General features: G+C 42.3%; 1 protein-coding gene across 3 annotated transcripts in view; it reads right to left on the bottom strand.

Annotated features, from left to right (window-relative positions):
- Window positions 1–49: 49 nt before the first annotated feature.
- SPG11 (SPG11 vesicle trafficking associated, spatacsin) overlaps window positions 50–13,525 on the bottom strand; it is a 76,939-nt gene continuing 63,463 nt past the window's right edge. For 2 of the 3 annotated variants that reach the window (XM_069483942.1, XM_069483952.1), the window contains exons 31-40: window positions 9,524–9,663; window positions 8,450–8,648; window positions 7,914–8,051; window positions 6,032–6,165; window positions 5,249–5,356; window positions 3,606–3,774; window positions 3,170–3,258; window positions 2,798–2,953; window positions 1,977–2,128; window positions 50–1,330 (exon numbers count right to left, since the gene is read on the bottom strand). In XM_069483942.1, coding sequence (XP_069340043.1) covers window positions 1,150–1,330; window positions 1,977–2,128; window positions 2,798–2,953; window positions 3,170–3,258; window positions 3,606–3,774; window positions 5,249–5,356; window positions 6,032–6,165; window positions 7,914–8,051; window positions 8,450–8,648; window positions 9,524–9,663 — 1,466 coding nt within the window. In that variant the 3' untranslated portion in view covers window positions 50–1,149. The remainder of the gene's footprint in view (window positions 1,331–1,976; window positions 2,129–2,797; window positions 2,954–3,169; window positions 3,259–3,605; window positions 3,775–5,248; window positions 5,357–6,031; window positions 6,166–7,913; window positions 8,052–8,449; window positions 8,649–9,523; window positions 9,664–13,525) is intronic. The other variant, XM_069483962.1, reaches the window with a different exon arrangement.

Raw genomic sequence — 13,525 nt, 5'->3', positions numbered from 1 at the left:
GGCATTTCCTTTCCTTTATAAAACATGCTCAGCAAACTGCACCAGTTAACTACAGTTTGGCAAATTGTTATGTTAACAATTATGACATCTGCAATGTTTTATAAAGCAACTAATTTAATAAAATCACTATTGTGAGGACTTAAATTTTGTGTTACCTCCCAAGAGATATTTTTGAAGCGTATAGATAGAACACAGCTCTTGGGACTAGAGTTCTCTATATACTAAAGCTTAATAAATGCTTGACATAGTTAACCGCTTTAAAACAAGAATGATTTGCCAGGTCCTTAATAATGTCACTGCAGAGCAACAAAGGCTGCCTCCTCTTCTTATTTATTTGGGGAAATTATTTTGTTGTTTAGCTATACTAAGGCCTAAATAAGTACTTAGAAGAATTATTTATTTGGAGTAATTGAGCCTATAACTCAGGTTACGGCGGTAAGCATAGATTGGGGATTCTTCTTTATATCTTCTGCTAAGCAATTTAAATTTGTGGTTAGAGTCTTTTTCTAATTGTCAAAAGCAGAACTAGGGACAGAGCAGAAAATGTTTTGGATTTCTTTTATTTAGGAAACAGGAACGTCAAACGAAGCTCTATAGACTTCTAAGTGGAAAACAGAACCATCTAAGTGATTTGAGGAATTAACAGAACACAGCAATAACTTAAATAAGATTGTTTTAAGGCAGAAAAGGGCTAAGATTTCCTTAGCAGTAATAATGACATATAATGAATTTAAAATCTATTTTATTACAGAAAGATCAGTTTCTAACAAATGTATCACCTGTTCCTTAACTGTGTAAATAATATTAAATTTCTTTGAAACTGGAATCTGCAGGCACAGGTATTCTTTAATCATTACTGTATCATGTCCTAAAGTAGAAGCCATCCTGAGGAAGAGAAAGCTTTTGATCTTAATATTGATCTTATTATAGATGAACAGTTACTTTTAAATAGGAATTTCCTTGTGAAGAGTTTCTTATTCTTTATGCACTACTCCCTCAAAGGAATGATATGGTACAGTCCTGGGCTTTTTTCACCTTGGACAACAAAGAAAGATTCCCCAGTGCATTATTCTACTTTGTAGAATCACAGGCATGTATTTGCCAGAGAATTTCATATCAGTACAAGAAAACAGGCACCTATGAAATCATCTAAGCTGCTAGCATGTCCTTCAGACAGCAAGCTGTCTGAGGGTCCTTCAGAAGCACACTTACAATTTCATGAAATTCGTGTTCATATGCCAACTTGTAATACAGGTAGACGTCTTCACAGTATGTCAGTAGCTTCTTCAGGTTTTCCATGACCATGTCAGTAGGCTGATGTTGCCTATATCTAGATAAAGAAATACAATGCACAGGTTAAGATGCTGTATTAGTTTTGAGAGACAGGGTCTCCTGTTGCCCAGGCTGGAGTACAGTGACTATTCACAGATAGGATCATAGCTCATTACAGCTTCGAGCTCCTGCCTGGGCTCAAGCAATCCTCCTGCCTCAGCCTCCCAAGTAGCTGGGACTACAGATACATGCCACCATACCCAGGCTCAAGACACTGTATTTTGAGTGAGGGCTATCAGCTCTGAAAACACTGACCACTACCTAGAGAGAAGAGGGTGTGGAGTCTAGGAGATTATTTCAGAGTATTGAGGATGCTTGATAAACACAAACTATTTCATTAAAAATGAGTATTAATGCTAATTACAATAAGTTTAGCAATCTAAAAGGCACCTCTGATGATTAGTGTTGTAGGCATTGAGTAGCTATCCTCCCATTTTTAAGTACAAAGCACCATAAGCAAACTGTCATCTTTCATCTGTTTGCATAAATCTGTTAAGAGATCTTTCTGGGAATTCTTGACATCTCTTTGCTGTTTTAAGCTGAGGGGCTAAAGGCATATTGTACTTAGCCATAAAATTCTTATACCTATCTCACCTCAAAGCAGAGGCAAGGAGAAATGCTTACAGTCAACTTCTAATACTTACTTTTTTGAAATCTCTTCAAATATACTGGGCCTTAATAATCTTTGCTGCTTAAATTCTTCCAAGTAATTGAAGTCTCCTTTAAGAACCACATGTTGGTACAGAATTTCAGCCCAGTCTGGCACAAAATCATAGGCCTCAGCCACAATAGATGCCTTAAAAGAATGGAAGTGAAGGACACCATCAGAGCTCATTTGATGTAAAATTGAAGGCAAATTGTTCTAGAAAACAATACTGTGCATTCATACAGTGAATATGGTCATAAACAATTATGTTAAAAGGCTCTATGTATCAGAGCTGGTGAAAAGTCTGGTGTGTATTTGGCATTTCCTCCCATAAACCCCCAAATGTCTTCAGCATTTTTAATCTTCCTCACAATGGATTGATAGAACTGCTCAGAAAGAATATATTATTCCCACCAACTCAACTGCGTAAGAAATAGTAAAAGGGCTGATTCCCTGATAATTCCTCTTCATTAAAGGGCTAGAATCAATCTCCCGGCATCCCTGACTCCCTATACTGACCTGGGTACACCACTCTGTAAACACTATGGCTAAAAGATTCTTGCAGGGGTGCAAGAATGTCTGTCTAAGGGGTGCCAAAGTCTGTCTCTGTTAGTCTAACAGCATGAGAGAAGGAAACAGTACTCCCGGTTCACTAGGCTCTGCCCAAAGAATGTGTTAGTGAGAGATACACCAAATTGCCTCTTTTCATAGTAGTATCAAGACAGCTAAGTAAGCAGAACTGGACTGGCCTAGTTCTGTCACTAGCCCTGAGCCCTTAGGATGCTGGCAGTGCTGGCTCGGGTTTTCTTTCTTGCTCACCTGATAGAACCGAGGTAGGGCCACAATACAGTCCATCAGCCTGTGGCAGCCCAAGTTGATGAGCATTGTGTTCTGGCCAGTGTTCAGAAAGTGAATCTGTAGAGTTATCAACTTGGTGAGCCGGTGACAGTGCAGGGCCTGTCGCACACAGGAATCCTGAGAGACGGGTAGAGGGAGACACAGGTAGAGAGACTTAGGGGGCACCATCTCCTGTGTGAACTCTGCAAGAACTGTACTCAGCTCTTCTGCTCTTGGTTGGCTCATGACAGCTTCCCCCTTTACTGGGAGGCACCCAGGGACAAAAGAAAATTCTCTACTGCAGACACCAAGTCCTAAGCCCAATGTGGAGTAAATAAAACTCTCTGTGGTTACCTTGGCATAACTCTCTGCTGCATCGAGCATCAGAGTCAGGGCCTTCAGCAGCAGCTGCTTCAGCTGGTGTACATCCTTGAGGTTGTCCTCTGCCAGGAAATAAAGGCGGCTTGCTGAGTCTCACTACCAAGGTAGGCTGTTCTCACCCCACTGGTGGTGATAGTGGGCTTAGTTAGAAATCCCAGCCACGTTCATTCACAGGGAGGCAGGTATGTCTTCAGGTAAAGGCTACTGGGGCCAGAAATGCACGCACTCTTACTATAACTTCACCTAAGTCCCCCTTCCATCTCTTACCTGCCCAGCTAGGACCCCTGCTGAGTGACAACCTGACCTCAGCTTCTAATAGCCAATCTCATGCGCTCTTGCCCTTCTTAGCCCTAAGAACTTTCCTAGGCTAACAGCATGGCTGTGGTGTTGCTGCTGTGACCTCACTCACCCCAGGGCTGAGACTCAATCAGTTTCAGTTGTATGCAGGCAGCTGCCTCGTGGTTCTCGCCAATCTCTCGGCACATGCTAAAGCACAGGGCAATCATATTGTGTTTCTCACTGTCCCCAGGGTGGCAGCGTTTGATGTAGTCCAGCAGGGCTGTCTTCAGGGTACCACTCTGCCCAGGAAAAAAGGGAATACCAAGGTCTCAATCAGGGACTGAAGGCAGGCAGGATTGGCTGAGTACTCTGGTTGTAAAAATTTCTTAAAAACTCTCAAGAAAAAGGAATAGATGAGCAAAAATGAAAATGAATACAGAAGTTTTATGCTATCCTGAATATAAGGAAACAAGCATGTCCACTTCGCTGTTGGGAGTTCAGTGAATGGTAAAACCTTGTAGAAGGGAGAAGCCTTAAAAATAGTTGATCTGACAATCCCATTTCTAGGACTCTATCCCTAAAGTGATAAGCAGAGAAAAGTGCTAAAATGAAGGTAACAAGGATATTTAACAAACAATTAGAAACAATCCAGATGTCCAAGGCAAGGGCCAAGAGAATACCCCGTAACCATTAAAATGGATGTAGAAGACTATCTGTTGATTTGGGAAATAATCATGATACACTTTTCAGTGGTAAACACAGGCTATTTCATGTCTTCACGGTGTAAGTTTTGTTAAAATATGTGAATATGTGTATGTTTTGGGTACATGTGCAAAGAAGGGGCCTGTGCCAAATTGTTAGTAGCGGCTGTCTCCAGATGGTGGGTAGACACCAAAGGCTTTTTTCTGTGTTATTTTCCAAGTGTCTTACATAGAATATGTATTACTTTTGTAATCAGAAAAGTTATTAAAAGAATATTTAAATGCAGAAACAAAACTGCCTCAAAAACAACAATTTAAAAAACCCTTCAGGGGATCTTGAACATGTACCTATGTCCAGGACTCGCTCCTCTCCTGATGACTAGACTGGTCTGTCCTGAAACTGGCCCAACATTAAAGAGATTGTTCTACTTTGTCTCTTTATCCTGCTTGGCTGTGCCCATGTTCCCAGAAGCCAAAGGTGAAATGAGTTAGAAGCAATGAATCAGCCAAACAAATGATCTGGAAACAGGCTCTGTGAATGACATACCCTCGTGTCACAGAGCCTGCTGAGGACAGACAGGCTCCCAGAGCCCAAGACCTGAGTAAGTCAGGCCTTTGCTTCCAAGCCTCCTTCCTGGTCATCGTCATAAATGGCTCCACAGCTTTTCTGGCTCAGGCCTCTGCATTCACTTCCTAACTTGGCTCTCAGCAACACACTTTTCGTGGTCCCCTGAAAACACTTTACAAGCCCTCAGCCTCAGAGGTGGACAATCCACTTTCAGCATGGCTCTTAGGAAGGGTTTTTGCATCTCCAGAACAGGCATTTAAAACAGCAGAAGCAGGCAACAGAGGTTGAAGTGGAGAAGGATAAACTCATTTTCTTTGATATTTAGCATCAGTACAGTCACTACCTAGTTTGAACTCTAATCTTAAACTGCTGGTTACAGGAGGTCCCTAATTCCCTCCCCTCCATATCCCAGGTCCACCATGATTGGGATTATTCCTGAGAAAAGCCTAGGTTCCTGAATGTCAGTAGTACTTGTCATTCTGGAGCTCATTACATTATACCTACCGGGTCCAACTTCTTCCTCATCAGCACTTCGAAGTAGTGTTTTTTATGTAGCAAATCAAATATGTATGTCATCTCGTTGTACCTGCCAATGCCAGTGAGGAGACGTACCTGTGGAGGGGGAGGACAGCTCATATCAGCATCACCTGGAGTTGTCTGAGTTGGATCACTACCATCAGTTTGGTTACTTTCAGACACCAAGCTCCAGTGGGGGCAGGGCTAGTGTCCAAGCTGCCATGCTTAGCTCCCTCCCATGTACCCAACAGGAATCCTCTGGATGATTCAGAAATGCTAGTCATTGGGACACCACAGGCTGTTCCCCTTCTCTGCTGTCCCAAAATGTACATTATCAAGTGCTGCAAGTGCCATCTCCTGGGCAGGCACGCTTCCTCTTCCTACCGCGTCCTCAATACAGTGGCCAATGGCCTGCTCAGCTACTCAGGTCAGTTTCAAGCCCAGAGAATTTGGGAAGGCATGCAAGGCTTGACTTGTCAACTCATTTCAATTCAGAGTTAAGAGGAAGGTCTGGAACCTTGTTTTGGGGAGGAATGCAGCTGTCTTAACACTCTAGAAAAACTGCCCTGGCAACCTGGCAGGGATCCTCTCACTTTCGCACCTTTGGAGGAATCTTTGATTCTGACAGAAATCATAACTTGGAACAGAGGTAGTGGTATCCAGATGGGCAGAATTCCCTAAGACCATATCAGCTGAGCTGGCCCCAGCCTGTCTGTTCCGCTCAAAGGTTTCCTCAGGATGGAGAGTAGGGTTGGTGGGGGAGCTACTCACCACCAGTCCATACTCCTCATTGGGGGCCAAGTGGTTATCCGTGAGCATCCGGGCAGCCTGTAGGACTCGGATGATGCCCTCCATGTGGCATGTCAGGGTGAAGCAGTGATGGGCCAGGATCAGGAGCTCTGTGGCTGCATGAGTAGGACACTGGGTAAGACAGGATTGTGAGCCCTGGCCACCTACTGTCAACCTGGCCACCCAACTTCACCCTCAGGAGGCTAAAGGGGCCTGATGGAGAAGGGACTAATCTGGAGAGGGCTCCCCCACCAATCCTCTGAGGTCCCTGACCTCAGCATCTAGCTCTGGGACAGCCCCTTGCTGGCATCTAAATTTGCCTCTCAGTGATGACAGCACAGGGAATAACTATATCCTCAAAGACAGTTGTGTAGTGACTATATATCCAAAAGGCCCAGCCAACACAAATCCTAGGGCATTCTCTGCTTGTATCCCAGTGAAAGGTCTTAGGGCCTAATCAAATGCCATTTGGTGTTCTGGCTTCATAGATTAGTGAAAGAGTTTTCTACATATAGACTTGAAAATACTGTACACAATCACAATAAGGAAAATTAAAAGGCAAACTGTGAAAAATATTTGTAATGATGAGGATTGAAATCGGGTTCCCCATCTTTAATACATGCTGTGCCCTCTGGGGCTTTTGCAGGGCCCTCCCCAAACCTACTGACTGCTGAGCACCCCTGACAAATAATCCCTGTTCAGGCCTTAGTTCGGACATTTCCTCCAGAAACCTATCTTGATCCCATCAGTCTGGCTGTTACTGTGTATTAAAACCCTCGTCTATGAGCTTCAGGGATTGCCATTTAACTTATTCACCATATCTCAGGTGCTCAGGGTTCCTGGCACACAGCTGGTACTCAGTGAATATTGTTGAACTGGACTGACAAAAAATATAGAAGGCCATTTTAAAAATGAAACTGTTTAACTTTTTAAAAATCTCTATTTATTTGTTCATTAAACATCAGTAAAATGCCTTTTTTGGGCCTATCAAATTTGCAAAGTAGAATGGGTTCCAGGAAATAATCTCACACTGCTTAAGTGAGAGTCAGAAGTGATTTTTTTCTGAAGTGAAATTTGGCTGGCCGCAGCCTCTATGTGTGTGCACATATATGTCAGAAGCCTTAAAATGGGCATACACCCTTGAATTGTGCATTTATCTTAGGGAAATAATCATGGATGTACACAGAAATTTGCGTAAAGGATATTCATCAGTGTGTTTAAAATAGCAAAAATTGAAAGCAACCTAAAGGTCCCACAATAGTATAAAATTCTTAATTATATATAAGAGAAATCCTGTGTAGCCATTAAAAACGACATAAAGAATATTCAGTATCATGAAAAATGTTAATGACAGCATATTCATAAAGTTAAAAAATTATGATTATACACAGTGTAATGTCATTTTTGAAAAAAGAAGACCTACCACAAATACCACTGAATGCCTATAATGAGCTGGACATTAAGGACAATGAGCAAGCTTTGAAATCATACAGACCGGGTTCAAATACCAGCTCTGCCACTTAATAGCTATAAATTAACCAACTTCTCTAAGCTTCAGTTTTCTCTCTTCTAAAATGGGGATAATAATACCCACTTTGCAGTATAATATAAGAGTAAAATAAGTATGTCAAGTGATTTTTAAAGGTTACCTTTTTGTGTGGTTTTACATTTGGGGGTACTTATCCACACTTTCTAAATTTTCTTCAGTGAACTTAAGGCTTCCTACCAAGAACTTATAACCCATGCTGAAGGGCTAGGTATCCAGAGCAGGAACAAGGACTCAAGTTTTAGAAAGACTGACTCTGGAGACCTTTCGGAACCCTGTTTAGGCCCAAAACATGTAAGAAAAAGGCTAAGAACTTACTGCAAGACAATTCTCCATGGGGAACAGAGGAAATCTTATCCAACAACTTCATGCCTACTAATGTGCGGTCTTGACACAGAGTGGTCAGCTGAAGAAACGTCTGGCTTTCCTCTGCTGGGCTGAACATCTGCTTATGTCCTATACAAAAGATGTAGAGACAGGTGATGGTTTTACCAAGAAAGGGTTGGGAGACGGACAAAGCCCTGTACCAGGAGGCCCACTCTGCCCAGGCTTGGGCACCAGGAGGTAATGTTAATGGAGTGCTGTTTGCAGCTCTCCCTTTGTTGAGCTCAAAAACCTTGGCCTATTGGTTATCTTACAGGACAGAGGAGTTCTTTAGCTCAGAACAAGACATAGCTACTACTAATTATCATAAAACAGTAAAAAACAACAAGATCAATGCAATGTATTCTCTTACAAGTGTAATCTGGAAACTTGAGAGGACAACATACAGGATATATAACATCCAAATCCTTAACACAGGGAACCAGAGAATGACCTCTGAGAGGCTGGGGAGGCCTGAAGGGGCAGGGCACCTGTTCCCTCTGATGGGGCCAGCAGCTCCCGTGTCACCTCTTCAGCTACAAGTTCAGCCACAGTGTCTGGCTTGAGGCCTTGGGTGCTGATGAAGGCCTGGGCTCGTCTGCATCGGTCAGGCTGCTGAGAGGCCAAGATTGCCCGGAGCATGGTTTCGCCATCCTGGGCAGCAACATCTGTGTAGCAACAGCCCAACTCCTGAGAGGAAGGCAAAGCCAGTCAAAGCCATTTTCAGAAGCCAAGAAAAGCAAAAGATAGCCCTTTCTGAAATCTTATGTGGATAGGCTCTGTTAGTTTTCTCAGCTTAAAGATCCCTCACCCCTGAGCAAAACCTTAGAAAAAGCAAGTACTATTTTCTAATGCTTTCTATCATGTCACTAAAGCCAAACCAAAGTAAAAGGCAGGCTTGTCTTCAGAAAGCATCAGGTGACTCTCTTGTTGAACAATGGTCTTTTCAAACGTGAAATGTAAGAAAACTGAATAAAACTCAAGAACCCCTTCCTTATCGTTCCCACAGCAGCAACAAAACCCTCAATTTCCAAAGAAGTCTCTAAGTCTTCTCCAAGGCAAGGGCTTTAATGCTTGGCTTTATTTCTCTCATGCTCTTCTACTTCTGATCTGCTATTTTTCTCCCTCAACCAGCACAAAGCCACAGACAATTTCTGGCTGCTCTGGCTCCTCTCTTTATAGTCACTGTATTACATATGGAATGCTCCAAACACTCACAAAGCAACACCTAAGATTTTAGGTCTAGAAGGGACCCTTATGGTCAAATCATCATTAGATGAACAGTCAGGGGCCCACAGAAATGAAATGTCCTGCCCTAGTTTTCTGCTTGCAGAAAGCTGCAGCTAGGAGTCAAATTATCCTGGCATCTAGCCTGGTGTCCCCTCTCCCACACTATTCCCCAGAGAGGGACTTATGGGGGCCCATATCCTGATAAGAGTTCTCGTCCCAGGTCTCAATTATCCCCTGAAGGGCTGACTTACAATGTCCAAAATCAACCTCTAACTTCCTGCTTCCCTCACTCTCAGAAGGAACGTCCTGTGGGAGCCCCACCCTTTGGCACATACCTTGGCAAGTTCATACAGACAGAGGACCTGCCGGCAGTAGTTCTTCCCATGGAGGCATTTGCTTGTCAGAGTTTCCAGATTAGTCACCACTTCATCACTGGAGGGTACCATCACAAACGACTGACTATCCAGACTTGAAGCTGGAAGTAAATACAGGTCTGAGGGGGCCTCTAACCTAGCAGGTTAAAGCCCCACCACCACCACCTCCCTATGACTCTACCTCTCTGCTTGCAGCCCCCTGCACTGCACCCCCATGACTGACTGCCTCTGGTTTTAGGGCCACTTCTGACAGGTCCCCACTTAAACTTCTGTCATTGCCTTCCTCCACAAAATTCCAGCCCATGATACTTCAAAGACTTCATATGCTACAGGAGACTCAAAGCCACCTAATGAGAGATCCAAAGATGCCTACTAGACCCTCTTCACGTACTCACTCCCAATCTTCCCTCGTATCAAGTAAGTCAGCAGGCATAGCTGACTATCTCCAAAACATCTCTCCAGTTGCAGTCACTCTGCATCTGAGAGGCTGTTGCCTGTCTCCTGCTGCCACCCCTCACCCCGGCACCAAATCAGTCTCCCACACACTCATTTTTAACATGCAAATATACTTTAATGGTATGGTAAAATTAAAATCCATTCCTGATTTTATTTTATTTTATTTTATTTATTTTTTTATTTTTTTGAGACAGAGTCTCACTCTGTTGCCCAGGCTAGAGTGAGTGCCGTGGCGTCAGCCTAGCTCACAGCAACCTCAAACTCCTGAGCTCAAGCGATCCTCCTGTCTCAGCCTCCCGAGTAGCTGGGACTACAGGCATGCGCCACCATGCCCGGCTAATTTTTTCTGTATATATTTTTAGCTGTCCATATAATTTCTTTCTATTTTTAGTAGAGGTGGGGTCTCGCTCTTGCTCAGGCTGGTCTCGAACTCCTGAGCTCAAACGATCCGCCCACCTCAGCCTCCCAGAGTGCTAGGATTACAGGCGTGAGCCACCGCGCCCGGCCTATTCCTGATTTTAAAAAGAAAAAACTCAGCCTGAAATAGAAGAAAATTTTCTTAATTTGATAAAGGGTTTCTATTAGTGAGAAAAATTAAAAAGAATATATAACACTTTGTAATGGTAAAACAAAATAGAAAAATTTAAGTGTGTATCAATAAAGCATTGTTAAATCATGGTACATCCATACAGTAGAATACAGGCATTAGAAAGAAAGGGGCCGATCTATACATACTGACAGGAAGAAATGTAGATCAATATGATGTAATCTCATTTTTGTAAAAAATAAATATATGTATACATGCCATGCCTGCATGTAGAAAATAATGCATACCAGGCCGGGCGCGGTGGCTCACGCCTGTAATCCTAGCACTCTGGGAGGCCGAGGCGGGTGGATCGCTCGAGGTCAGGAGTTCGAGACCAGCCTGAGCAAGAGTGAGACCCCGTCTCTACTAAAAATAGAAAGAAATTATATGGACAACTAAAATATATATATATATAAAAAAAAATTAGCCGGGCATGGTGGCGCATGTCTGTAGTCCCAGCTACTCGGGAGGCTGAGGCAGTAGGATCGCTTAAGCCCAGGAGTTTGAGGTTGCTGTGAGCTAGGCTGACGCCACGGCACTCACTCTAGTCCGGGCAACAGAGTGAGACTCTGTCTCAAAAAAAAAAAAAAAAAGAAAAGAAAATAATGCATACCAAGCAAGTAAAAGATAGTTATTCTGGGGACTCTGGTGGGGATGGTGCTGAATTCACTTTTTACTTTATGCACTTCTGTATTATGTAATTTGTTACACTAAGCACATAATAATTGCGAATTTAAAATAAGCATTAAGAAAAGCCTTAAAGTAAAAAAAAATTTATAATGCAACTTAGGCCATGTTATTCCCCAGGTTAAAATCCTTTACTGACAGTTCCAGTTCCAGGTAAGATGGAATAAATGCACTCCACCTTGTCTCTCCCACTGAATTCAATACAAGACATGAACACAATACATGTAGCAGCTATATGAGGACTCTGAAAAGTAAAAAGTAACAGGCAAATTGCAGAGGACCTGAATTACCATTTTCCCCCTCTAGCAACCTCCAGCCTGAATGCAGTACTGCCTGAAACCTAAGAACTAAGCACTGAGGCAGGGAGGCAGAGAGAGAGAAACGTGCACAAGAGAGCAAGAGAGCGAGTGCAAAAGCAAATTCCAGGAGAAGCCCTCTGGTACAAATTCAAGGAGTGAGAAAGGGAACTCCTAATTCCTGTTCTTCCTTGCCCTGGCTCCCAAGCAACCCCTTGGCAATGGTGGCAGAGGCTGCAGTGGCAGGTGGCAAGAGCCAAAACTCTGAAAGAGGGGAGCCTTCTTTTCTGAGCACAAGTGCTCTGGTCTCAAGAGGGTACAGTAAACCCCTGTTGCATTTTGTATTATCCTCCTATCACTTGGCCCTGGATATGGGTATGGACACAATGGGATAACTAAACCTTCAGCTTTTGGCTAGAGGACTAAAAAAGGAAGTCTCAGGGAACCAGAAACTACCTGGGAGAGGCTCAGGAAAGTAACTCAATAAAGTTTTTAATGAACTACAGGGCTTACTCCTGGGCTGCTCATGTATGGCTCTGATCCTAATTTGCATACCAAAGTCTATGAGAACCAAATTAACAGACAGACCACCACCCGGGTCACTAACCACTGAGTGGCATGAATACACAGGATAGATCTGAATAGCACTGCAAAGGCAACAACTGATGTTGAAATCACAGCCCAGAGGCAGTAGTTTGGAACTTCAGCCTGAACCTAACCAGGTCAACTGTCTGCTAAAAAATCATCAACATTCTTCATAGGATCCTTTATAGGATCTCAAAGATCCAGAATCTCAAATAGTGTATTTGAGTATTATACTATTCAAAGTGTCTAGGATGCAATCCAAAATCACTCATCATAGGAAGAAGCAAGAAAATCTCAACTCACATGAGAAAAGCCAATCAAGAGATGCCAGCTAGCAATAAAACATCAGGAATGTTAAAATTATCTGACAAAGATTTTAAAGCAGCTATTATGCAAATGTTCCAACACGCAATTGTGTATGCTCCTGAGACAAACAGAAAAAAAGAAAGTTTCATCAAGAAATAGAAGATACAAAGAACAAAATAGAAATTTTAAAACTGAAAAATACAGTCACATGCTGCACAATGACATTTCCATCAATGAGGAACCGTATATACGATGATGATCCCATAAGATTATAATGGAGCTGAAAAATTCCTATTACCTGGAGACCTCATTGCCATGACGATGTAATACAATTACTTAATTTTTTAATAAATTTAATGTAGCATAAGTGTACAGTGTTTATAAAGTCCACAGTGAGTATACAGTAATGTTCTAGGCCTTCACATTCACTCATTCACTGATTCACCCAGAGCAACTTCCACTCCTGCAGACTTCATTCATGGTAAATGCCCTATATATGTGAACCATTTTAAAAAATCTTTTGTATTTTTACTGTACCTTTTCTATGTTTAGATATAAAAATGCTTACCATTGTGTTATAACTGCCTACAGTATTCAGTACAGGAACATGCTGTACAGGTTTGTATACTAGAAGCAATAAGCTATACCATATAGCATGGCTATGTAGCAGGCTATACTACCTAGGTTTGTATAAGTATACTCTATGATGTTTGCATAATGATGAAATCAACTAATGACACATTTCTCAGAATATATCCCTGTCTTTAAATGACATGACTGTAACTGAAATTTTAAAATCATAGAGATAAAGAAAATTCAATAGCAGAATAGAAACAACAGGAAAGAATCAGTGAAACTGAAGAGAGACCTGTAGCAAAATGCTGTTAAAAAAATAAATAAATAAATAAATAAAATAAAAATGAAGAGAGACCAACAGAAATTATCCAATCTGGACAAGAGAGAGGAAAAGGAAAGTTAAAAAAAATTGAATCTCAGCACTTTGGGAGGCCAACGCAGCAGGATTGCTTGAGGCCAGGAGTTCAAGAC

This window comes from Eulemur rufifrons, chromosome 2, assembly GCF_041146395.1.
Source record: "Eulemur rufifrons isolate Redbay chromosome 2, OSU_ERuf_1, whole genome shotgun sequence".
NCBI classification, from domain to species: Eukaryota; Metazoa; Chordata; class Mammalia; order Primates; family Lemuridae; genus Eulemur; species Eulemur rufifrons.
The sequence above is the reverse complement of the archived record's forward strand: the minus strand, read 5'-3'. Positions and strand labels throughout refer to the sequence as shown.